The sequence below is a fragment of the Pituophis catenifer genome, unplaced genomic scaffold (genome assembly GCF_029215685.1).
Source record: "Pituophis catenifer annectens isolate HBS135680 unplaced genomic scaffold, rPitCat1.0.hap2 SCAF_13, whole genome shotgun sequence".
Lineage (NCBI taxonomy): Eukaryota > Metazoa > Chordata > Lepidosauria > Squamata > Colubridae > Pituophis > Pituophis catenifer.
This window is the reverse complement of record NW_027256893.1, coordinates 549,689-576,602: the sequence shown is the minus strand read 5'-3', so window position 1 is coordinate 576,602 and position 26,914 is coordinate 549,689. Positions and strand designations below refer to the sequence as shown.

The 26,914-nt window shown below is 45.1% G+C and overlaps 1 protein-coding gene across 1 annotated transcript in view; it reads right to left on the bottom strand.

The window, feature by feature from the left end:
• HYDIN (HYDIN axonemal central pair apparatus protein) overlaps positions 1-26,914 on the bottom strand; it is a 422,362-nt gene that overhangs the window by 196,249 nt on the left and 199,199 nt on the right. Inside the window, exons 25-31 of the mRNA XM_070952742.1 lie at positions 23,590-23,686; positions 22,347-22,463; positions 21,000-21,209; positions 19,795-19,932; positions 8,279-8,456; positions 3,000-3,127; positions 2,351-2,484 (exon numbers count right to left, since the gene is read on the bottom strand). Of these exons, the coding sequence (XP_070808843.1) occupies positions 2,351-2,484; positions 3,000-3,127; positions 8,279-8,456; positions 19,795-19,932; positions 21,000-21,209; positions 22,347-22,463; positions 23,590-23,686 (1,002 nt within the window). The remainder of the gene's footprint in view (positions 1-2,350; positions 2,485-2,999; positions 3,128-8,278; positions 8,457-19,794; positions 19,933-20,999; positions 21,210-22,346; positions 22,464-23,589; positions 23,687-26,914) is intronic.

Genomic DNA, 26,914 nt, shown 5'->3' with positions numbered 1-26,914 from the left:
AAGCTCTGTCAGGAACCTATCAGGGTCCATCAGGCGCCTGGGACGGAACCATCTAGTCGGTTCCGTCTCCCTGTGGCAAGGAGTAGCGGTGCGGAAGTCCATGCGAAGGAGAGAGTGATCAGGCCATGACAAGGGTTTGATGACTAAATCCCCTATTTCCAGATCGCTCTGCCACTGACCAGAGACAAAAATCAAATCCAGAGTCTGTCCCCCCCCATGTGAGTAGGGCCTTGAACTAACTGGGTCAGGTCCAAGGCCGTCATGGAAGCCATGAACTCCCAAAGCCGCCATAGACGTTTCACCAACAGATGGCAGGTTGAAATCCCCCATAACTATAAGCCTGGGGCTATCAACCGCCACCCCGGCTATCACGTCAGGGAGCTCGGGCAGGGCCGCTGCTACGCAGCAGGGAGCCAAGCAGGCCCATCTGCACCCCACGACCCCACTTCACAAAGTGGGACTCACATCCAGCTATCTGAGGTACAGTGGCCTCCCTTGGACATAGACTTTCTTTAATAATAACCGCCACCCCCCCCGCCCCTACCCTGGGCCCTCGGCTGATAGAATGCCCGGAAACCTGGTGGGCACATTTCAACAAGGGGCATCCCCCCTTCCAGACCCAACCAGGTCTCCGTAATACCCGCCGCGTCCGCTCCCCCCTCCTGAATAAGGTCGTAAATGAAGGGGGCCTTATTTATCACGGACCTGGCATTGCACAACATCAGCCGATGGCCCAGGCACTGAGGATCTGTGCTACCTGGGGAACGAGAGAAGCATTGGGGACCGGAGTGCACAATCGCTCAAAGATAGCGAGTGCGCACTCCCATACCATAATATGGCCCCCCGCTTCCACCATACCTGCCCCTTCTACCCACGGTACAAATCAAGCAGCCTTCTCTGTGGCTGCCCCAGCTTTCTGGAATCAGCTACCTCCTGAGACCCGGACCGCTCCCACCCTACCGGCCTTCCGGAAAATGGAGAAAACCTGGCTTTTCCGGCAGGCTTGGGGCCGTTGATCTCGCCACTGCGATCTTGCGAGATCCGGCCATGAGCGGTGTGTATGGGTTTTTTTAACGTCTCTTATTGTATATTGTTTATACTGTCTTTGTTGTAAGCCGCCCAGAGTCCTCGGAGAGTTGGGCGGCATAGAAATATGAATAATAATAATAAATAATAATAATGTTAACATAAACAGGATGAGTGATATTTTCCAGAAAATCTCAAATTTCACAAGTTCATTTATTTCAACTACACTAAAGATTAGCGTGACCAGGCTGTGCTTATGAGGGAGACAAAGGGAGTTAAGTGGCAAACCATAGAATCAGAGGGCTGGAAGTGACCTTGGAGGTCTTCTAGTCCAACACCTTGCCCATGGCAGGAGTCCTTATACCATTATTGGTATAAGATTGGTTGTCCAATCTTTTTTTGAAAACCTCCAGCGATGGAGCACCCACAAATCATGGAGGTAAGCTGTTCCATTGATTAAATCTTCCGTCAAGAAATTTCTTCCTAGTTTGAGATTGGATCTCCTGCTAAAGAGCTTCTTGCTCCGTGTCCTGCCCTTGGATGCTTTCTGGAATACGTTGACCCCTCTCTTCTCTGTGACAGTCCCTCAGGTACTTGAAGACAGCTATCCTGTCACCCCAAATCCTTCTTGTTAGGCTAGAGATACCTAGTGTCCCCCATCCCATTCATTCACTCAGCAAAGACTCCTGGGCCATTGTTTTGTCATGAGTATACTTGATTGAGCTTAATCTGGTGTTAAGCGAATGCAATTAACATTCGCTTTTCCGTGGCCATTCCCCCCTCCTCCTTCCCCCCCCCCCCCCGTTATCAGCAAATGTCCAATTAAGTGCTGGTATATTGTTTGGGTAAAGGGCCTTTGGTTTCGCAGGCTTTTCTGCTTTGCAGTCTGTTGGGTAACCTTGGCTAGCAGATGTTCAATTATCAATGCTTATCCCTCCCCCCTGCCCCCATCTCCTCCCTGCTTTCCAATCATCTTCTCTTCCCGTGGTTGCTGTCAGCTTTGCAAAGCTTGGCTTGGGGGATGGCAGCCAGGAGACCTAGTACCTTAACTATTCATCATTCGACCCCTTCCCTTGTACAGAAATCCTTTCATAAGCATTAACTCAGCAGTGAATGCTTATGAAAAGAAAACTACAGCTAGACTGTCTAGCCTGAGAGGCTAGCTGTAGTTTTCTTTTCATAAAGAGAGACCTCTCTGCTAAAGAGAGGTCTTAAAGACCAGGTGAACAGGTTTGATTTTGGAGCATTCATTTCGTTGATGATTCCCTGGAAAAACTCCTGGAAGCCCATTCTCTTGGACCAGAAAGAAACTATATGCACTAACTTGACCAGTTTCCGGCGAGCTCGCTGACAGGCAGCAGGGTCATCCGCTGAAACAGAGGCCAGCAGCTTCTGCTGCTCCAGAGAGTGCTCTTGAACAAGCAGCCTTTCCAATTCCATCTGCAGTTGTGTGTCGAGCTAAAGACATCAGGAAGAGTCAACAACTGTAACATGTCCATGGCAGTATTGGACTTCTACTCTTGCATCCTGACCTCATCCAGATCAGGATGTAGCCCCCACCCCCGAAAAAAGCATTGGTCTTTGTTTCCACTCCAGTGGTGGAATTCAATTTTTTTTTACTACCGGTTCTGTGGGGGTGGCTTGGTGGGCGTGGTGTGACTTGGTGGGCGTTGCAGGGGAAGGATACCGCAAAAACTCCATTCCCACCCCATTCCAGGGGAAGGATACTGCAAAATCTCCATTCCCACCCCACTCTGGGTCAGCCAGAGGTGGTATTTGCCGGTTCTTCGAACTACTCAAAATTTCCGCTACTGGTTCTCCAGAACCTGTCAGAACCTGCTGAATAGCACCCTGTTCCACTCCCTGAGATGACTGTGTCATGCAGGAGTGTGGTTGTTCCTCAGGGCTCAATTCCACTTTAGTGCCTCCACCCAGGCCAGCTGACAGTCAGATGGGAGAGCTGTTCATCTTACCGTGGTGAAGGATTCTTCCATTGGTGGTTCAGTGGCCAATGCTTCAGAATTACTGCTGAAATCTTTCTGCGTTTCTTGTTCTAGTTGCTGCTTCACTTCTTTGAGAATGCTGCTGTACCGCTCATTTCCTATGTAAAGCAGGAAGGCCAGACATTCTGAACTGAGAAATGCTCTTGAAAGAGACCGTGCTCTTTTCTTTTAATAATTTTTATTGTAGTTTTTCTTTTCCATAATTCTAATACATAATCAAACAGTGTCATTTTTATATACTTTGTATTAACAGTTCATGTAATATATACATTATGTACATATATATACATCCTCAACTTCCTTATGAATATTATCTATTTTTGTTTCTGTTGTCTATCCACCTATACCATTTTCCCCAAACCGCATAATATTCTAAATCCTTTTTCTTTTAATTCTAAAGTTAGTTTATTCATTTCAGCACATTCAAATACTTTCTGAATAATCAATCCCTCTGGTGGTAAATTATGTTCCTTCCAATATTGCGCAAATGCAATTCTTGCTGCTGTTAGTATATGTAGGATCAGATATCTTATTTTTTTTTTAATCAAATTTAGTTTTTAATATTCCCAAGAGAAATGTTTCCAGATTTAGCTCAATTTGACAATTTATTAAGTCTTGTGGCCAGCCTTGTATCTTGGTCCAATACTTCTTCGCTTTGGGGCACAGCCACCAGGCATGAAAGAAGGTACTTTGGTGCTGGTTGCATTTCCAGCACTTGGAGCTTAGGTTTGGGTACATTTTAGCCAGCCTTGCTGTAGCTAAGTGCCAATGGTAGAGCATTTTATACTGATTTTCCTTATAGGCAACCGATTTTGTTAATGTGTAGTTTTTGTTCCAGATTGTTTCCCAATCATCTAAGTCTATACTATGCCCTATATTTTTAGCCCATGCAATCATCAGTTCTTTCACCACCTCCTCTGCTCTATCAAATTCTAATAAATAATTGTATAATTTGGATATTTTCTTTCAGGGCCAATCAGCAATTTATCTAGTTGTTTTGGTTTCATGTCAATTCCATATTTATTTATTGTTTATTTATTGGTTTGATTTATATGCTGCCCTTTTCTGGAGACTCAGGGCGGCTTTCAATGCGTTAAGCAATAGCCTTCATACTTTTGTATATACCTGTTTAGTAGGGCTTTCGCCCTCCCCAAGCGGTGTTCTTTTTTATTCAAAGTCAGCTTATTACCCCCACAAACCGGGTCCTCATTTTACCTACCTCGAAAGGATGGAAGGCTGAGTCAACCTTGAATTCTTCCACATCTTTCTTGTATCTGGATTGCAGTTGTAAGTATGGCCACCAATCAATGAGTATTCCCTGTTCTTTTAATACCTGATTATTTTTAAGCTTTCCCTGTTTATCTAAGATTTCTGAGTATCTAGGCATTTTGCTGGTATCTAATGAGTTGGGGTGGATCATAGCTTCCATAGTAGATAGCCAACCTGGAATTTTCATATAATATTTCTTCTTTGTATCTTCCCAAATTCGTAGCAATGCATCTCTTATTTTATGTCTGTAGAAATATGAGTGTATCCTATTCCCTTTATCCCACATAAAAGCATGCCACCCCTTTTGTAGATCGTGTCCTTCCAGCGTTAATATTCTTCTGTTCTTTAAGTTAACCCAATCCCTTATCCAAACTAACATAGCTGCTTTGTGGTATAGTTCCCACGCCGGGAGTCCAAAACCACCCCTACTTCTACTATCTTGGAGAGAGTATAATTTTATCCTTGCCTTTTTTCCTGACCAGACAAATTTAGTAGTAATTTTATTAAATTGACTGAAAAATTTTCTGTCTAATGGTATGTGGATTGTTTGAAATAAATATAATAGTTTAGGTAGAATATTCATCTTGATCGTCACTATCCTACCTAAAAGCGATATTTGTAACGTTCCCGACTTTTCCAAATCCTTCTTCATTTGTTGGACCAAAACCGTATAGTTATCCTCCTTTAGGGACGAACACCTCGCCTTTAACCATATCTCTAGATATTTAATTTTTTTAACAATTTGTAAATCCATTTCTTTTTCTAATTCTTTTTTCTGAATTGTTGTTAAATTTTTAACTATCATTTTGGTTTTCCCTTTATTAATTTTAAGTCCTGAAACTTCCCCATATTTTTCTATTTCTCATATTAGAATAGGGCCAGATTCCAGAGGTTCCTCAATGATAAATACCATATCGTCTGCAAAGGTCTATGCCTTGTACTCTTCTCTTTTGATTTTCATTCCCTTTATTTCTTGATTTGCTCTGATTCTATTTAGTAATATTTCTAATGTTAAAATAAAGAGCAATGGTGACAATGGGCACCCTTGTCATACACCCTTAGTTATCTGAAACGTGTTGGTAATATCCCCATTTACTATTACCCTTGCCTTTTGCGTCTTATAAATTGCCTCTATCATTTTCTCAGATTTGATTCCCAATTTCATTTGCCTAATCATGAATTGCCAGTTTAGATTGTCAAAAGCCTTTTGGGCATCCAGAAAAACAAGGGCTACTTCTTTCTCTGGATGAGCTTCATAATATTCCAGTGTGTCTACTATTATTCTCGTATTATTTCTTATTTGTCTATTGGGAAGGAAGCCATTTTGATCCTGGTGTATAGTCTTATTCAATACTCTTTTCAGTCTTTCTGCTATTATGTTCATGAATATTTTGTAATCTGCATTTAAAAGGGATATTGGTCTATAATTTCTAATTTAACTCTTATCAGTACCTTCTTTCGGAATTAAGGTGATGTATGCCTCTCTCCACGATTCTGGAATTTTCGCTTCATATGATGCTTCGTTACAAAGTTCCAATAACACTGGTTCTATAATTTCACTCAATTTTTATAGATTTCCTCTGGGAGGCCATCAGGTCCTGGTGTTTTGTTATTCTTAAGTTTTAGGATTGCCCCTCTCAGTTCTTCTGGTGTTATTCCTTTATTTAACAATTCCCTTTTTTCCTCCTCTAGTGGTATGATCCCTTCTTTCAGTAAATAATTATCAATTTTATCCTTTCGTATTTCCTCTTGTTTATAAAAATCCGCATAGTAATCTTGTACTATTTTCTTTTTTTCTTCTTTGTTGTTTTATGTAATCCCCATCTCGTCCTCTAATTGCTGGATAATCCGTTCTTTCTCTTTTTTCAATTTATAAACTTGCCACCTTCCGGTTTTGTTAGATTGTTCAAAATAAAATTGTTTAGAATATTTTAAATTTCTTGCTATCTCCTCTTGCTCTAATATAGTTAATTTATGTCTTGCAAGGGTCAAAGTTTCTTTAACAAATTCATCTCCTGGTTTTGTTTGGAGTCGCTTCTCCAAATTTCTAATTTCTTCTGATAGAATGTTATACTGCTTCCATTTTTCCTTATTTTTCTTTGCATTGTAAGCTATTGTTGTTCCCCTTATATAGGCTTTCATAGTATCCCATAAATTTATTAAAGAAGTGTGGTGTTTTTTATTTTCTTTAAAAAATAATGTCAATTCCTTCTTTATCTTTTCAATATATTCCTTTTCCTTTAAGATTTGGGGGTTTAACATCCATCTTCTAATGATAACGATAACGATGGCTTTCCCTTCAAACCAACGGTCGAGAGAAGGGTTATCAAAGATGGAAAAGGCTAACATGGTCCCAAGTATGCAAACAATGCAAACCACCCTGACATTGATTCAGGAAACAATGGTAAAGATGCAAGAAACTATGTCCAATAATCATGGAGAAATGAAATTTGATATTCAAAAACTAGATAATAAAATGAACTCAATCCAGGAAGCAATTCAGAAGAATGAACAAAAAATAAAAATAGTAGAAGCCAAAACTGAACAAACCGGAAAAAAAATTGGATCTGGTAGATCAGAAAATGATGGCATTAAATCAAGATCTTGAAGACTCAGTAATCCAGTTAGAAATGGACAGGATGAATAAGCAACTAGTTTAGAAATAGAAAAAATTGAGATCTCCCCAAACACATGGGCAGATCACAATCCCATTGAGATAATATGGAGAGGTAAAAAAAATAAATAAATCAGGAGACCGTGCTCTTTTCAATGGCTTCCATGTTCTGGACTCCACATTTCAGGGTGCATTTAACAATATCAATGGTCTAATTTAGCTCCTTTGCTGCTTTCCATTTGTATCCTGAGGATATTGAGCTCCCATGCTTTTATTTTATTTATTTATTTATTTATTTATTTATTTATTTATTTATTTATTTATTTATTTATTTATTTATTTATTTATTTATTTATTTATTATGGTTAATTATTGATTGATGCTGATTTTAATTTTCACTCTTAATTTTAACCACACCAATGTTTATATTCTATATTTTGCATTTTTAATTCTTGGAAGTTGCCTTAAAATCATGTATTGACTGAAAGCCGGACTATCTAAATAATAAAAATATTTTAAAGTGAAATAACATTTTCATTCAAAATTAAAAGACTGCCATGTTAGTTTGGTTGGAAGGTTTCTATTTATACTCTTGTGTTTTGATATTGAGCTTGTCTACAATACAGGACACTGATTTTTAAGTCTGACAAGTGCAAATGCATTTTTCTTTGCTGTTATAGTAGAAATATTGTCATGCACAGAAGAATTAACTAGCAAGACTCCTTTTAACAAACAAGTCCATCACTGAAAGTCATTGCTTTTGAATGAGCTCATGCGTATCAAATTTTGACCTGTTGTTTATATGTGGTTGAGGCAAAAATGGCTAGCTGATATTTTTCATGCACCTGCATGCACATTGGCCAAGAGCATGATTTCAAGAAAAAAATTAAAATATTCTCAGGAAGGGAAAGCAATATTTAAAATTACCCTTTTAGCAGGGGTGAAATCCACTTACCTTCACTACCAGTTCGCAAATGGGTGTGACACTTCTGCGCATGCGCAGGACCTTCTGCGCATGCACAGAGCGTAAAAAACAGAATGTGATGATGTCCGGCGGGTGGGTGGAGCCTCCTGCCACCGGCGCTACCGGTTTGCCCAAGCTGGATAGAACCGGGTGTATTTCACCACTGCCTTTTAGCCAATATCTTTGATTCTCATATGAAAAAGATATTTGGGCATCCTAGTATGAAAACCAAGACCACAAGGACTTTGAGTTCTGTTTAGATAGAATTATCAATTAAAAGATTGTTGTTTGAAACCCAAAACAAAAAATAATGTTTCATGCACACTGCTGGTGAATATCTGTGAAGAATTAACTTATATTTTTCAGCTATATTAGTTTCATGGGAAGACAAAGTATTCTTACCGCGAATATTTCTGGGCAGATCCAAGCAAATTCTAGGGAAAATTCCCTGTCCTTTCAGAGTGATACTATCTGGTTCCAGGTGAGCCACCTGAATTTGGAAGGTTCTCTGAAAGACCTCTGGAACTCCTGGTAAGTAATAGACCTTCAATATTTGCTCCTTTCCTGAGTCAATATAATTCTAGAAGATGGAAAAATCAGAAAGACTCTTCACCCTTTGCACAAAACACCCAGCAATCTGTCCTTGGCTTTCATAGCTTCCAAGGATACCCAAATGTTTGTTTCAGAGTATAGAGATAGTTCATCATTGACTTGCAAAGGTATCAAATGAGGTAGGAACCACAGTCCAGTCTCAGAATGATGAGAATGCCCATCAATTTTGCAAATGGCAGCAAAAGGGGAGAGCCTATTTCTCTGAGAGTCAATATCATTTTGAATTTGTTTTCTGTTTAAAAGATTTTAGCTATCCAACCCAAACCTGTTTCCTAGTGTGCAGGGATAGGCAGAGATAAACTTTTAATGCTTAATGTTTTTAATGTTTAAAAAACTATATGTTTATAGGCTTATAATAATATATTATAAACAATGTTTATACCAGCAGATAATTAATATATCTTGAACAGCATTGTCAGAAACATCATATAGCTAATCTATTTAATGCACAATTGAAACTTAATATATACTGCTCAAAAAAATAAAGAGAACACAAGCAGAAGACATCCGAGATCTGAATGAATGAAATAGCCTTATTAAATGGCATGCGGCGAAGAGGGGGTTGAGGGGTTTTTTAAAATTGTCATTTGCCAATCTTTTAAGGGGTTTTGGGAGGGGGGAGGGTTGTTTGGCAAAGGATAGGGAGGGTGATTTGTTGGGGAGGGGACCAGGCCCGGCACAGGGTCGCGCTAGGGGAGGTGCGGAGCGGGGATCGGAGGGGGTTGGTGCTGGTAGGGAGGAGGGCGATGTCATCAGGACCGTAGGTGGGAGGGGCAGGTATGGTGGGAGCAGGGGGCCATATCATGTTGTGGGGGCACGTATCCGCTGTCTTCAAGCGGTGACATGCTCCGGCCCCCAGTGCTCTTCTCGTTCCCTGGGTTGTCCGGAGTCTCAGAGCCTGGGTCTTAGGCTGATGCTGTGCAATGCCAGGTCCGTGGCTAATAAAGCCCCCCTCATCTGTGAGCTGGTTCAGGAGGGGGGAGCGGACCTGGCGGGTATTACTGAGACCTGGTTGGGCCTGGAGGGGGGGGTCCCCCTCGTAGAAATGTGCCCACCGGGTTTCCGCGCATTCCATCAGCCAAGGGCCCAGGGTAGGGGTGGGGGCGTGGCGGTTATTGTAAAGGAAGGTCTTGATCCTAGGGAGGCCACTGTACCTCAGATAGCTGGTTGTGAGTCTCTCCTTGTGAAGTGGGGCCATGGGAGGCAGATGGGCCTGCTGGTTACGTACCTGGCTCCTTGCTGCGTGGCAGCGACCCTGCCCGAGCTCCTCAATGTTATAGCCGGGGTGGTGGTTGATACCCCCAGGCTTTTAGTCATGGGGGATTTCAACCTGCCATCCATCGGTGAAGCATCTGAGGTGGCTCGGGAGTTCATGGCTTCCATGACGGCCATGGACCTGACCCAGTTAATTCAGGGCCCCACTCACATAGGAGGAAACACGCTGGACTTGGTTTTCGTCTCTGGTCAGTGGTTGAATGGCTTAGATACAGGGGATATAGTTATTGAACCCTTGTCATGGTCAGACCATTCTCTCCTTAGACTTGACTTCCTGACCGCTATGCCCCACCGCAGGGAGGCGGAACCAATTAGGTGGTTCCGCCCCAGGTGCCTGATGGATCCTGATAGGTTCCGAATGGAGCTTGGGCCATTTCCTGAGACTCTGGCACGCGACTCGACTGAGGACCTGGTGGCCGCCTGGGATAGGGCGGCCGCTGGTGCTTTAGATCGGGTCGTGCCTTTGCGGCCTCTGACCCGGCGCCGAATCTGCCCAGCTCCTTGGTTCTCCGAGGAGCTGAGGGGGATGAAACGCCGGAAAAGACGCCTAGAGAGTAGTTGGAGGGCCAGTCGCTCCGAATCTGACCGTACACTAGTGAGGTCTTATATCAAGACCTACTTAGTGGCGATAAAGGCGGCGAAGTGTAATTACTTTTACGCTCTTATCGCGTCGGCAGAAAATCGCCCAGCTGCCTTGTTTAGGGTGACTCGCTCCCTTCTCCATCTGGGAGCGCGGGAAGACCCCTTGCAAGGTCGTGCTGAGGATTTTGCGCATTATCTGCACGATAAAGTCGCTCAAATTCGGGAAGGCTTGGACTCCGACTGGGTAGGTACAGGCGGGTTGTCCGAGGTCTGTCTTGAGACGGTTATCTGGGATGAGTTTGACCCTGTGACTCCCGAGGACGTGGACAGGATGCTGGGGAGGTTGAACGCAACCACATGTTTATTGGACCCGTGTCCCTCCTGGTTGGTGCTGGCTACCCGGGAGGTTACACGAGGCTGGCTCCAGAGGATTATAAATGCTTCCTTGAGTGAGGGGTTCTTGCCTCCCGCCTTGAAAGACGCGGTGGTGAGGCCCCTCCTCAAGAAGCCCTCTCTGGACCCAGCTGTTTTAGCAAACTATCGTCCAGTTTCCAACCTTCGCTTCCTGGCGAAGGTTGTTGAGAGTGTGGTTGCGCGACAGCTCCCGCAGTACCTGGAGGAAACCGTCTATTTAGATCCGTTCCAGTCCGGCTTCAGGCCCGGGTACAGCACGGAAACGGCATTGGTCGCGTTGGTTGATGATCTCTGGAGGGCTCGGGACAGAGGTTGCTCCTCTGTTCTGGTCCTATTAGACCTCTCAGCGGCTTTTGATACCATCGACCATGGTATCATGCTGCGCCGGTTGGAGGGATTGGGAGTGGGAGGCACTGTTTTACGGTGGTTCTCCTCCTATCTCTCCGACAGGTCGCAGTCTGTGTTGGCTGGAGGGCAGAGGTCGACCTCAAGGCACTTCGTTTGTGGGGTGCCACAAGGGTCGGTCCTCTCGCCTCTCCTGTTCAACATTTATGTGAAGCCGCTGGGCGAGATCATCCGTGGTTTTGGGGTGCAGTGCCATCTGTACGCTGATGACACCCAGCTGTACATCTCCACCCCAGACCACCCCAACGATGCCCTTGAAGTGATGTCCCGGTGCCTGGAGGCGGTGCGGGTCTGGATGGGGAGGAACAGGCTCCGACTCAATCCCTCCAAGACTGAGTGGCTGTGGCTGCCGGCGTCCCGATATAGTCAGCTGGTGCCATCGCTGACTATTGGGGGCGAGACATTGGCCCCCACGGAGAGGGCGCGTAACTTGGGTGTCCTCCTGGACGCACGGCTGTCCTTAGAAGAGCATTTGACGGCCGTGGCCAGGGGGGCTTTCTATCAGGTTCGCCTGATACGCCAGTTGCGCCCCTTTCTGGATCGGGACTCCCTATGCACGGTCACTCATGCCCTCGTTACTTCCCGCCTTGACTACTGCAATGCTCTCTACATGGGGCTCCCCTTGAGGAGCACTCGGAGGCTCCAACTGGTGCAGAATGCGGCCGCGCGGGTACTTATGGGGGCGGCATGGCGCTCCCACGTGACACCTCTCCTGCGCGAGCTGCATTGGCTTCCAGTGGTCTTCCGAGTGCGCTTCAAGGTGTTGGTTCTCATCTTCAAAGCGCTCCATGGCTTAGGACCCAGTTATTTACGAGACCACCTTCTGCCTCCGATAACCTCCCACCGGCCAACACGCTCCCACAGAGAGGGTCTCCTCAGGGTGCCGTCTGTCAGGCAATGTCGGCTGGCGACCCCCCGGGGAAGAGCCTTCTCTGTGGGGGCACCCGCCCTCTGGAATGAGCTGCCCCCAGGGATACGACTAATCCCGGACCTCCGGACCTTCCGCCGGGCCCTGAAGACTTTTTTATTTCAGCAAGCCGGGCTGGGTTAAAAAAAATTTTTAATTGGTGAATTTTATGGGTAACGGGGTTTTAAATTGGAGAAGCCTAAGATAATTTAATTTTGTTTTAATGTATTTTAATATTTGTATTGTGTGTTTTTAATTTTGGCTGTTCACCGCCCCGAGTCCTTCGGGGTTAGGGTTAGGGTTAGGGTTAGGGTTAGGTCCTTCGGGAGAGGGGGCGGTATAAAAATTTAATAAATAAATAAATAAATAAAATAAAATACTTTGTTCTTTACATACAGTAGTTTATTCACTGCTCAAACAACTAAAGGGAACACAAAACTACTGTATGTTCCGAACAAAGCATTTAATAAGGCTATTTCATTCATTCAGATCTCGGATGTCTTCTGCTTGTGTTCCCTTTATTTTTTTGAGCAGTGTACTATAAGACATTTTGTACTGAGATTTCCGGTTGACGTCACGGCAATACAAACACAGAGGAACGAGCTCCGCATTCCCTATGCTGAATTCTTCATGTTTGTGGGCTCCAGAGGTAGGGGCATTGAAGCAAAGAGGGGCACCCTGTGAGGTTGGGGAGAGTCTGGCCCGGGGTCTTTTCTCCCTCTCAGCCACGGCAAGAAGAAGTAGTAGCCTAAAGATGGCCACTACAAAGCTGGGACAACCGAAGAATGACAGCTAAGACTAATGCTGGAAAGAAGAAGGTGAGCCGTGGTGGAACTGGGGGAGAGGATTTTTCTTTTGTCTTAAATTTAACCCCAGGAAATAATTCAGAACCATGGCCATCCTGCAGCTGGGAGACATCAGACACAGCCAGCATGCGGAATGCAAAACCCCCCTTTTGGGGCCCCTTGTCAGCCTGCCTTTATGCTACCTCCTGCTCCCCACTGCTGAATGCATACCCCCAGACTGGGGATTTTATCCCAGTCAGGGGTGGGTCGAGTGCCAGTGGTATTCAGCGCCGTCTGCTCCATGTTTCCAGGGATCCCCATGGCCCCAATATGGCCCAACGATCCCGGCACCACAGGGGAGGTTAATCCAGCAGCTGGCTGGAGTCCCCCCCACTCTCGACAGCCCAGCAAGCAGATAAGCAGCCGGCCCCCCACCCCCAGCAGCCAGCTAGAGTCCAGCAACCAGCAGCAGCTCCGCCACAGGTTCCAGCTCAGCCACCCGTTGCCGGGCCCCAACTCATGAGGCCAACGCCACCCCGCTTCAGAGAAACCTTTGATGGTATGCCTGCCAAACTAGCTTACTTCCTCAGCAGGGTCTGGGCTCATGTAGAGCAGTATGGAGACCAATACAAGTCAGACCGGGACTTGGTATCGGCGATTTCTGATGGGATAAATGAGGGGGAGGTTTCTGAATGGATACTCCAGCTGCACAATGAGGGTGCTGTGGACCTAAATGATGCCGATGGGTTTATTGCACTGCTCCGGGCCAGATTTGAAGACCCAAATTGAATAAATGAAAATGAAGCCACACTAAAGGTGATGAAGCAAGGTAATTGACCCATAAAAAACTTTGTATGGGACTTTAGATGGGTCGCAGGGAACCAGGGGCATTGGCCAGACCGCATACTCCTACACTATTTTAAAGAGGCCATTGACCAAGAAGTCAAAACAGCTTGTGAGGTCCGGGAGGTGCCTGAGCAACTGCACAACTGGTATACCATGTCCATAGCTCTAGACAGAGAAATCCACCCCCACAGCAAAACCCCAGCAGAGAAGCCTCCTCGGAGAGCTTTAGCTAGACGACCCCTTTCAAAGTATGCTGAAGTCATCCCTCCCCCTCAACCATCAGAAGTGATTAAATGCTATCGGTGTGGACAATCAGGACATCAAGCTTCTGAGTGCCTGGCCCCTGCCCCAGTTCCACAGCAATGACCTGCCACAGCTGCACGAGGCAGAAGGGCTCCAAGGAAGACCCCAGACACCAGTCGATTCACCAGACAAGCCGTAGAGGTTCCCCTCCCCACTGAAGAGAGGGAGGAACCTCCAGCCAAAGAAGCCCTTCCCAATGAGGCCAGCAGAGATGAAGACCTGATGGTGAATTCACCCATTCCTCCCTTTTCAATTAATGTGAAACTGGTGGTGCCAGAGACAGGGAAGCAAGGAGAACTGCCAGCAATAATAGATACCAGCTGCACCAGATGTTTAATTGGACTTCCAATTGTTGAACAATTGGGGATCAAAACAATAGCCTTAAAGCACCCAATTAAATTTCACCAGGTGGATGGGACGTTAATTGGAGGGGTCCCTGCCACCCATATTACAGAACTGGTTAGATTAGAAATCATGAACGTAGACGATTTATAGTAACTCCAAAGATGTCAGAATCTGTCATACTGGGCCTGGCTTGGCTGGACAAATGGGTCCCCACCCAATGGGAAGATAGATACCGGAAAATCATAATGGGGGTCGGCCCGCTACCCCCTACCCCTCCTCCCCAGGAACAGCCTACCCATAAGGGCCAGCTGCCAGAAACAGTAGCAGCTTGTTCAGACAGGCCTCCAGGTGAACTCCAGATTCCTAAACCGAAGCGTTCAGCGAGGAGGAATGTAACCTCCTTCCCCCTCATCGGCCCATGGTGAGTTCAAAATTGAACTCAATGGTGGAACAATACATTAGATGTTATGTAAATTATCAACAACAAAACTGGGCGGACTTATTACTGTTCGCGGAAGTAGCTTATAATAATACAGTACACAGCAGTACTGGGTTGACTTCTTTTCAGATAACTATGGGCATGGATTTTGTGCTGATGCCTGAGTTGCCTAGAGAGCCGCCTACTTCCATGTCGCTAACAGAATGTATGACCTCATTAAAAAAGGGTTGGGAGAATACTAAGAAAGCTTTAGCTGAATCAGCGGAAAAATATAAGGCCCAAATCAACAAACGCCGGTCTCTCCAACCACCTTTCCGAATAGGAGATAAGGTGCATTTGTCAACCAAATACCTAAGAGTGAGGTTACCTAGCAAGAAATTTGGACCCAAATTCATAGGTCCCTTCCCTATAGTGAAAGTGATTAACCCAGTGTCTGTCCAACTTAGCCTCCCTCACATATTAGGGAAAGTGTACCCAGTTTTTCACAGTAGCTTATTGAAAGCAGCAAGAGAATTTAACTTAAGGCCCTTACTAGTTGCTCCCCCCCTCCTTTGGCAGTACAAAGGGAGACTCATTATGAGGTGAAGAAGATCCTTGACTCTAGCCTATACCAGGATTGGTTACAATATTTAGTACACTGGAAAGGATACCTGTTGTCTGAAGCTACTTGGGTGAAAAGTTGGGATGTGAATGCTGATACTCTAGTAAAGCAATTTCATGATAAATTCCCTGAGAAACCAAAAGGTCTGCCTGGAGGGGGGAGAGGGGGTTAAGGGGTCCTGTACAAGGTGTTAACCCCTTCTTTTGTGTTTTGTCTGTTTTATTTTTCAGGGTGTGTTTTTTTCTGCAGGAGGGGGGGGACGCCTGTCAGCTTTGGAAGCCATATTAGGCCGGAAGCTTCCATGCTGCCACCTTCTCATGTGTGGTAAAGTAGGAGGGGGGACTTAGTAGAGGGGTTGTCTGTAGGTTGTCTGTATTCTTCCTGTCGGTCAAGGTCAGGGTGATCCTGCATATGGAGAAGGAGTGGTCGGAGTGATGTCTCGAGATGGGACAGCAGTTGATTGGAGCATGTGATCAATTGAGGACTGAGGGGATGGTTTTGGGGGTTTTGAGGGAAAACCCAGACCTCTCAAATTCAGGTTTTTCCAGATGTGCCAGTTTACCTATTCTAGTAAATAGAACTTTGAAAATGCTTGCTTCAGAGTCTTTACTTGGAGAGGGTTTTTTTTCTGGAACGCTGACATTAGCTTCTCCAGCCACCTGTTGAACAAGACTTTCAGAAGCGGGGGTTCTCTATCATCCCAGATCAGTACGTAGCCCAGTAGTAGTCCCACCACCTGTGGGACCACTTGAACCTGAGCTCCTGCCACTGCAAGGATCCCCTGAGCTTGTCTTTGCTGCCGCTGGAAGGAAGGCAGTCACTCTACCGGCTCTTCCCAGTTCACAGTCCTTCTGGCCTTCCATTTGTTCTCTTGAGTCACGGCAACCTCAGGCGAGTTCAAGGGGAATTCTACATGGACCAGCCAGATGCCCTTTATCCACCATTAGAAAGTGGACTTCTTCACCTCGGCGGATGCAGTTTTCGGCTGGCGAGTGCTACAGGCCATCCATCTCAGCTCGGGATCGCAGGACCAGTTTCTTCCCACCCTGTAGGACATGCAGCTTTGGTATGTCCTATGCCTGACTGCCATTCCCGACATGGAGAATTGACGTTGGTTTTACCTGATACGTCCTTTCTCTGAGAGGGGGGAACGGAAGTCAGCCCCACCCTAACTGGTTCTGGCCCTGGGCTACCAGGGCGGGTCAGCACTAATTCTCTTTCATTGCAGGAAGACAGGTCAGTCTGCGTCAGCGTCCTCGCTGAAACACTGGCACCTACCAGGAGGGGGCAGGGCTAACCAAATCAGCAGACTCGGTCCTATGGCTGTACAGATGAGTTAATGAGATAACAAATGTGACCAATGAAGGCAGGCAAGGCTGTGTACTGATAATGCCCCCCCGAGATAATGGAAATGGAGGTATTTGCAGTGGGCAGGGAGGATGGGAACATGGAGGTACGCCTCCGTTAAGTCTACCGATGAGAGATCGCCCCTCTGGATCGTTTCCAGAATTGTGTGGAGGGATTGCATTTTGAACCGGCAAAAGATAATGTACCAGTTGAGGGCCTTAAGATCCAAGATTGCGTTCCAACCCCCCTCCCCCGAGGATTGTTTATGTAAGCTTTTGCAGTTACGTTGTCTGTGAGGACAAGGAGATCTTGGCCTGCAACAATGTCCTGGAAATGGTGAAGAGCCAGGCGTATGGCACATAAGTCCAAGAGATTGATGTTGTGTTGATGTTGTGGCTGCCTTCCTCACTCTGCTCAGACGTTGTGTCTTTGGGTCAGGGCAAATGAATCCTGCCATGGCTCCTTCCTTTCACAGTGGCAGCTGCTCCATCTTTTCCGCCTTCTGTTGTGGCTCCGTCCTCCGAGCCTATCTTATTGGAGGAAGAAGGCTCCGAACATGAAAGAGATGGCCAGGCCTCCCTCTCCAGGATCCTCCTCTCTGGCAATGCCTCAGGTGTCTCCCGAAGGAGAAGAGATTGGTCAGGAGCCAGGTGTTTCCGAGCCGTCGGATAGTGACGAAGAAACATTGTGGTTGGACCCACGCCAGCGTCGGAGAGACAAGCGTGAGCAGCAGAAAAGGAGTTATGCCAGAGATTAAGCTGAGTCACTGGACCACACCCCACAGGCTATAAAAGGGAGTGTGGTGGCCATTCGGACTCTGTGACGGACAAAGCTAATCTCTGGAGATGCACTTTGCACCTTTGGACACAACACCTATTTGCTGTGGATTTAATTACAAACTGGACTATTCAAACTGTGTGTATTTTTGTCTGTGTTATCGGAGTAAAAGTTCTTGGCAGGCAGCCACGGAGTTGCTGCCAAGTTCCTTATCATTGATGTTGAGTATTTGAAGAGTTTATTTAACCCTCGGCTGGCTGGTTGGGTATGTGTGTGGTACGGGGACAGAACACCTTCACCTTTCACTGGGTCACCACTATCTGTGTCCCAGTGTCCTCCTGGGATGCGGCCGGTCCTCCTTATCAGACATTGTTATGTCACAGCTCTCTCGGAAGTATCCGAGTAGGCTGCATTAGGTTAAAGGAGAACTGGTTTAATGTCAACTGTCTGACTAGTGGACACAAAACAAGGAAACAGTCTTTGGAGTTTTAAATTCCCAAAAGTAAAACTTTACTGGATATACCATTTTGGTACTGAAGACTCAAAACCAGCTCTGGTTTTGCCGTGCAAATATTTGCTTAGTTAAACATTAGCTTCCCTTTCTTTTGTTATGGGAACAATCCATCTGTTTCGCAAGCACCAGTTCATTGGCAAGTTGAAAAGCATTAAGGTTTGAAAGAGGCAAAACGTTTCAATCTTGACAGTACCGCTTTATAAATCCTTAGTAAGATCACATCTGGAATACTGCATCCAGTTTTGGTCACCACATTACAAAAAAGATGTTAAGACTGGAAAAAGTACAAAGAAGAGCAACTAAGATGAATAAGGGCCTGGAGACAAAAACATATGAAGAACAGTTGCAGGAATTGGGTATGGCCAGTGTAGAGAAAAGAACTAGGGGTGACATGATAGCAGTGTTCCAGTATTTGAGGGTCTGTGACAAAGAAGAGGGGGGTCAATTTATTTTCCAAAGAACCAGAAGGCAAGACAAGAAGCAATGGATGGAAACTAATCAAGAAGAGAAGCAACCTGGGATGAAGGAGAAACTTTCTAACAGTGTGGACAACTAAGCAGTGGAACAGATTGCATTCAGAAGTTGTAGGTGCTTCATTACTGGAGGTTTTTAAGAAGAGACTGGACAACCATTTGTCTGGAATGGTAGAGGGTCTCCTGTTTGAGCAGGGGTTGGACTAGAAGACCTCCAAGGTCCCTTCCAACTTTGTTATTCTGTTAATTCTCAAAGCAGTTACATCATTTGGATGGCACACTTTGGATTCTATCAATAGTGTTGGGGGAAACTGATTATTATTGTTTTCTTTAGGTTATTCTTTATTTTGAAGTTAGTGTCAAGGTTCCGACTAACAAACCCAAGCAAATCAGGAGTCTGAGGCCAGACCGTTCCTCAAAGAACTACTTTATTGGGTAAATTGTATCGGCACACTTGATTGACAACCAACTCTGAATCTTTCCTGCGGTTTCAGCATAGTTAAAATCAGTAATCACCCCTTCCCCCCCAGTGTCACTGGTCATGCTGGCCAGTTAGATAAATTGGCGGGGCTCCTCAGGCATCTTCTCCATCTCCCTCCATCACCTGGGAGATGACCTTGGTTCTCACGAGAAAGTTCAATGTTGTGTCTAGCAATATATTCCAACCTCCTCCCTACCATACAGCGTGGCAATGATGAACCAGGAAAAGGGCCTCTAGAAGGTTCAGTTCAGTGCTGACAATTAGCTTATTATAGCTATGATTCTTTGACAGTAAAGACCTCAGAGTTGTAGAACTGGGGAAGTGTAGGCATTGGGGTGCAGCCACAGGCAGACCTTCCGGCTCTATTCTGATTCAATTCAACATCAACTATATCAACAAAATCTGATTATGCTGTACGTCTTCCCCTTTATTATACTTCTATGAATCAAGGGAGTGTCTGAGCTGCTGAATGTTATGTGTTCTTTTAAACTTAAAATATGTTTCATTCCTCATTGCCCTCGGAACATATCTGGCATATCTCTATTATGGTACTCTTGCTTACTGTTTGCAGCTCTCATGACATTCTGGCCACTCTGATGGCAGCACTTAGAAGCCGGGAGTCAGTGGCTATGAAGCCAAGGAAGCGAGTTCACAGAAAACTGTGGCTGTTGGAATATTGCGTAGGGCCTCTGGATTCTGGCGGTTTATTTGCAAGAATCTGCTTGCTTTCTATATTTTTTTGTATAGATCAGCATTCCAAAGTCACCAAGAAATTAATCTGAAACACCCACCCCCCTTTCATTATTACTTACAGTGGCAGGGAGAGTCAGTGGCACACCAGGGGGTGGGTTGTCAGCTGAAGCCTGGACGGCATCAAGCACAGAGTATTCAAATCCAACTTTTCCTTTGTTTTTCAGAATGATCTCAGCCATACAGATGTAGTCAAAGGGCTTAGGAGACAAGAGGGCAATTATAATGTGAAATAGCATCTGCTTTTTGGCCAAAGCCCCCTCACAACTCTTCACCAGGCAAGGCTGGGAGGGATTTCTTCTATTAGACATACACAATGTTTTAATGTTAGAAACATTCAATAGGCCTAGATGCATAAGTGAGTTAACCCATGGATTGAGAGGGAGACCCAAAGTGATGAAAATGTTATTCTGCAATGATGTTCAAGCAGCATCATTCCAAGAAATGTGACCAAACTTTTAACTAGCATCAACTTGTCCACTATTCAAACTTGTTTCAATTTTCACCTCTGTAAAAAACATAACAATATTTTATCTGGTTTGCTAACATATAAATATATTTTTATATTTATATGCAAGTTCTGGTATTTCTGTATATTCACAGATGCTCCCCTCCTGTTCCTCACTGAAAATTAGGGAGGGTCCCTTCTGAGACCTTTTCTCCCCACCTCCTTCTGGCTGGGATGAGCTGCAGGGAGAACTGGAACATCGTGGCAGATGCTCTAGTAAGCCCACTAGAATCAGATACAATTGGATATTCCCTCCCATCAGTCAGAAACATTTCTAAGAGCAGGAGGACCGATGCCAGATCATTCCAGCCTGAAAAGTTTTCTATGAGATTACAGGCCAGTCCTTCAGAAATCCTCATAAAATGCTGAGAGACCCATGCAAAACACAGGACTTCATTTGAGGACACGTGTTTATGTAAAGATGTGTTTATGTGCCTGAAGGATGACTTCTAGAGCAGAAGTCCCATGTACCGGTCCCAGTCCACAGCCTGCCAGCAACTGGACCATGCAAACAAGCAAAGCCCTATCCGCAAGATGCAGGCAGCAATTGAAACCATGCCACCTCCGGGCCATGGAAAAAACTCTCTCCATGGAACTGGTCCCTGGTGCTCAAAAGGTTGGGGGCCGCTGTTCTAGAGAATAAAAGGAAGTATGATGAAAAAGAGGAGATCTAAAAGAGGATTAAGAGCTCAACAGCGTTCCGTGTGTGTGTGTGTGTGTGTGTGTTCATTCAATAAACAAACAGCACATTAGACCTACCTGGAGCCCATAATCAATTTCCTTTTGGTCAAACACATAGTGAACAAGCGAGGCTTCACCCCTCAGCAGAATTTCATAGGTGGGGCCTCCCTCTATTTCACAGAGTGCTTTGACACAAGCAACAATATTGGCATGGCCGTAGAAAGTAAATGACATTTGCTGAGTCTCGTTTGGCTGCAATGTTCCATATAGTGGCAGGATGTCAAAAACCTGATTGAGCAAGGAAGGAAGAGTTACTGCTCCATTGCTAGGTGCACCAGGATTGCTAGCTCTGTTGCCCATAGGTGGGCAATGCTGGATACTTTTTAAGGCCTCCCCTCCAGAGTTTTGAGTTTCCTAACTTATTGCTGTTTGAACAAATGGGCAGTGAACAAAACAAAATCAAGGCACAAAGTAGCAGCATAAGCATTTCTTTTCCTTCTGAGAGATGGTACTAACAGAGAAACAGAGAAAGACAGATCAATGGGCCATGGCAAGAATAATGAAGTTTGTGGAGTTCTTGGTGCTCTTTGAGCTTAATGGTTTTCCTTCAGACTTTTCAAACCCAGGAAGCACCAAGGACCACAGTTCAACCTCAAGCTACAAATACTCTACTGATAATGCAATTTTCCCAGTCCTCAAGGCAATTATGCTACTGTAAAAGTAATACTAAATGCGTGCAAGCAATAGTTGTCATAAAAGATGGCCCCAAAGCCTGTGAGGTTTGCTTCTCCATAGTATCCCCATTGACCTCGAGGGTATTCTTCTCATGGAATGAGAGAAAACTGCAAAGGAAACAGTGGCTATAAAAATGAGGTGAATTTTGTTTCTTAGACTATAGTTTTCTGGAGTGCTTCAACCCTTAGAAAACTTGCAGCAATGTATTTGGCTGAAGGCCTTTGAAAGGTATCCTGTAGTGGTCGAAGATGAAAACCCTGAAGTAAGGAAATAAGAGAAAAATATACACCTTATAGAAATAAATATATCAGAAAAAGACCATAATAAATATTGACAGGAAAATCAGAAATAACACTGGGTAAGAACATTCTGGATTCAGCACAGAATAGGTGGTTTGACTCAAGGGCCTTTTTCCATATTTTGATTCTTTCTGGGCAAAGCTCAACAACTAATAATAAACTTCTACATTTTTTAATACAAGGGTGACAAACCCTATCTTGTCTCTGGGCTTATTCAGATCGTGAGCAGAAAGCCAAGGATGAAACTAGAGAACCAGCTGGGAAAGGTCCAGAAGGCTCCCTGACCCAGCCCCAAATAGAAGAACAGATGCTGCCTGAGAAAAACCCTTGAGGAAGAGCCACCTCTGTCCTGGGTCCCCATCCTCAGCGGCAGAGTGGCAGGGGGGCTTACTTCTTCCACGCCTGTCAAGTGTGGCTCCTCTGACTCTGCACACCACAGGACTTCTTTGGTTCCTGCCTGGTTCTTCTCTGAAGCCTCCTGGTCTACTTCAGAAGTTTGCAAAAATAACTAGAAAACAGAGCACACATGTGTCCATCAGAAAAAGAAACGGGCAAAGAAAAGACAAACTCCCTTGTGTACAGTATGTGTTTAGCTCACAAAATCTCTCACCTTGGAGGCTTTGAAAAACTATTCTAAACACAATTTATCCACAGCTCATCACTGACAAGACACGGATGATGCAAAAATGGGACAGGATGTAAAGATTATTAAATTTCTGGATTATTCCACTACATCCAGAAGAAAATAGAGGGCTCAAACTGAAAAGTCACCTAACATCCATGTGCTGTCCTTCTAGGAACAGTTGTCCAGGAATAGCTGGTTCCTGTCATCACAGAATTTCACTCAAAAGAATCATTTGCTTTCTTTAAGATGCTTATGCATTGGTCAGTATTCCAGTGGAAAGGGATAAGGCTCACTTGCAAATAATCATGATGAGAATTGTGGACATTACAGCCCAAACAGCAGGGCAATCTCATCTCTGATGAGCAATTTCCTAGGTCTGCATCAATGAAGATGACCTGTCATCAGTTCTGATCCCTTTGTTTATGACTTTCCCCACCCCAAAAAAACTGAAGTCTAAACTTGGCTTTGGTGCTCCTGGGCAGCCAGTGCAGAAGGTTTAGCAGAGCAGCAAACCACCCACAGTTGACATCTTTTGCAGCAGCTGCAGCTTCAGAAATACACATAAAGGGCCTTACAGTAATCTCAACTGGAGGTATAAATAGGACAAGCCCTAAATGAAGAGAACCAGGCTTCCCAACGCCAAAGGTAGGACTTTCAGGAGTCAGTTTCCAAACTGAGCCACTAATAGACCTCTCCCCCACCCCCCAGTAAACACTGAGGCCTCCCTCCTCCAATGCTTTCATTGGAGGGCAAGAGATCAGAGGACGGAGAGTCAGGCAATTGCTAAGCTAAGCCAATAAACAGGCAAAATTGGCAGGATAGAGGAGCTGAGTGAAACCAGTTCTGGCAGTCCTCTAGAAAGCTGACTGGCCCTTGCCATGTCCTGTAGTCACCACCAACAAGACTCTGGCCTAGGAAATGCTACATCTTCTGGTGGCCATCCACCTACCTACTGTGAATAGAAGAGAAAGCAGACTTTGACTCACAGAAAATTGGCCTGTGCAATTACCTGTATTTCAGGCATAATCTGTACATCATCCACAGGTTCTTTAACAAAAATCTCTTCTCCACTTGCATAGCTGGTATTTTCTTCTCCAGCTGTTTTTCTAGAGGTAATTTAATGGGAGAGAAATATAAAGTATATTGCTCAAGACAGTTGGGAGTATAGAAGAAGCATTAAGCTTCCGTAATGCCAAGAATGACATCTATATATTTGCATTAGTTATTGAAATTAACTAATTATATAAATATATTAGTATATAATTGTATATTATATTAGTATATAATAAGTATACATTAAAACAGCGGTCACCAACTGGTGGTCCACGAGAAAATTTGGTGGTCCGTGGAGAAATCTTCATATTTTTGCTGGTGCACCCTGGTGGAGGAGCTGCTCTGAGATGACCAATGGGCCTGTCCTGTGAGTGTGACTACTACAGCTCTGGAATATGGGACCGGCCATGGCGGGGCGGGAAATCTCTGCCCTGGAGTGGCACGTGCAATGCACAACTTTGCAAGGGGTGCAATATGCAAAAAGGAGCGCAGCCCTCTCCATCCGGAATGAAATAATGGTGCTGTTGCCGTGGCGGGGGAGGGGGCGGTGCAAGCAGACCGAAGCAGCTATTGTGATGTCTGGAAGTTGTGGGAGTGAAGCACTACTTGCATTTGTGCAGCATCAGCATTCTGCCTCGGTATATTTGCGTCAGCCAGTGATGCAAAGCAGCCCTCGTCTCCTGCCGCTTGGGACTCGGAGCGGTAAATAGCTACTGATCTGGGGAGCAGCCGGATTTTGCTGTCCATTGCGGACCCCAGATTGGCCCCCTGCAAGCTCTCGTCTCTCAAGGAGCCTGGTCGAAGTTTCCCACGCCGCTTCAGCGAGCGCTCCTTCAGAGACGAGAGCTTGCAGGGGGCCAATCTGGCATCCGCAATGGAAGCAAAATCTGGCTGCTCCCCAGACCAGTCACCATTTACGAGTCCCAAGAGGCAGGAGATTAGGGCTGCTTTGCGCCACCAGCTGGCACAAATATACCAAGGTGGAATGCTGATGCCGCGCACGTTCAAGTAGTGCTTCACTCCCGCACTTCTTCCGGCCCTTGTTGGTGCTCCATGCACCTCAGTCTCTCAGGGAGATGCTTGACTTCCTCTCAGCCCCAAGACACTGGCTGGCCCATGAGATGAGAAGAGAAAGCGAGAGACAGAGAGAAAGAGAGAGACAGAGAGACAGAGAATGAGAGAAAAAGAATCAGAATGGGACAGAGGCAGAGAAAGAGACAGAGAATGAAAGAGAGAGAGAGAGAGAATCAGAGAAAGAGAATCAGAGAGAAAATGAGAGAGTGAGAGAGAAGGAGAAAAAGAGACAGAGAATGAAAGAGAGAGAATCAGAGAGAAAATCAGAATGAGAGAATCAGAATGAGAGAAAGTGGGGGGGAGAAAGAGATGAGAGAGAGAATGAGAGAGAATGAGTGGGAGAGAGAGAGAAAGAGAAAGAGAGGGGAGACAGAGAAAGAGAGAATGAGAGAGAAAGAGTGGGAGAGAGGAGAGAGAGAGAGAGTGAGGGAGAGAGAGAGAGAGAGATGAGAGAGAGAGAATGAGAGAGAATGAGTGGGAGAGAGAAAGAGAGAGGGAGGGGGAGAGAGAGAGAGAAAGAAAGAGAGAGGAGGGAGAGTGCTGAAGGACCCCATCCTGTCACTGGAGTCCAGGCGCTTCAGCAAGTGGCGCTCTGGATTCGTATTAGTTATCCGCGGGATTTAAAATTATGAACTTGGTGGTCCCTGAGGTCCAAAAGGTTGGGGACCCCTGCATTAGAATATTTCCTCCAGTTGAAAATTTTAAAGGGCAGCATAAAGGTAAAGATAAAGATTTCTCCTGTCCACTCATGTCCAATTCTAAGGGGTGGGGGCTCATATAACATCAAAGAATTAGTTCCTTACCAGCAATCCCCCTCCCTTTTTTGCATCATCATTCAAGCATACAATTTTTCCATCTCATTGGGAACCTTCTACCGAAATTAATTTTTCACAGGAAGTATTTTTCAGCCCATCGGCTCATAGGTAATGTTCAGTTTAATTTATTTACTGAATTTATAAAACTGTTCCACAATTTCTCAAAACAATAATCTCTCTAAAAATGCAATAAACTAAAAACAAACACTTCCTCATACCAGCGTTTTCTCACAGGAGCAGAGGCTGCTTTTTTGATCAACGAATGTCATTTCACACAATCAAACGCAGCAACTGGATCCAACTGAATAAATTTCATCACCACATTGTGTCCTGGTATTTGCCATTGTTGTGTTAAAGTGGTGGGCAGTGCAGGAAATAGTGTGGGGTGAATGGAATGGCTGTGAGTTGGTATAAATTCGCTTCGGCCACATACCCATTTGTGCCCAAATTGTGTCCTAGAGATCACAGCCCTGTACATGTCAAGAACGTCTGCCTGTGGCTGCACCCCAATGCCTGCACTTCCCCAGTCCTACAACCCTGAGGTCTTTACTGTCCAAGAATCATAACTATAATAAGCTAATTTAAAAATAAAGAATAACCTAAATAAAACAATAATAATCAGTTTTTCCCAACACTATTGATAGAATCCAAAAAGTGCCACCCAAATGATGCAACTGCTTTGAGAATTAACAGAATAATAAGAGTTGGAAGGGACCTTGGAGATCTTCTAGTCCAACCCCTGCTCAAGCAGGACACCCTCTACCATTCCAGACAAATGGTTGTCCAGTCTCTTTTTAAAAACCTCCACTGATGAAGCACTAAAACTTCTGGAAGGAAGCTGATCCACTGTTAGGAAATTTCTCCTTACTTCTAGGTTGATTCGCTCCTTGATTAGTTTCCATCCGTTGCTTCTTTAAAAAGAAACTGTCAGACCTGGAAGCTATCTTTTACGTTTGTGCCTTTAGGCCTGCCACATCTTCTTCTGTGGGAAAATGGGAAGGGGGATTGCATAGAGTGTAGATGATATGTAGTCAAATAACATTCCTTGCCCTGGCACCTGGAGTCGGATGACTGGGAGGTGTCTTCAGTTTGGACAGTGGATGATTGGACCATGTGATGGACATGAGGGTGCTGGGCAGGGACTTGAACTTTCACTTGGGTGGGGAAAACCTGGAAACTTTCAGATTCGGGTTTTCCTAGATGTGCCAATATGACATCTCTAATAAAAAGTAACTTTGAGGAAATCCAAGCCTCTGAGTTTTTTTTCATTGGGGGTGTTACTTGGAACCCTGACATTAACCCGAATCTTCTTTTTAACTAAAGCAGCTTCCACAAACTCCAGGGCGTTGTCTGGGGTCCTGAGCCCAAGCATTGACCCGAGCCGGGTAACAG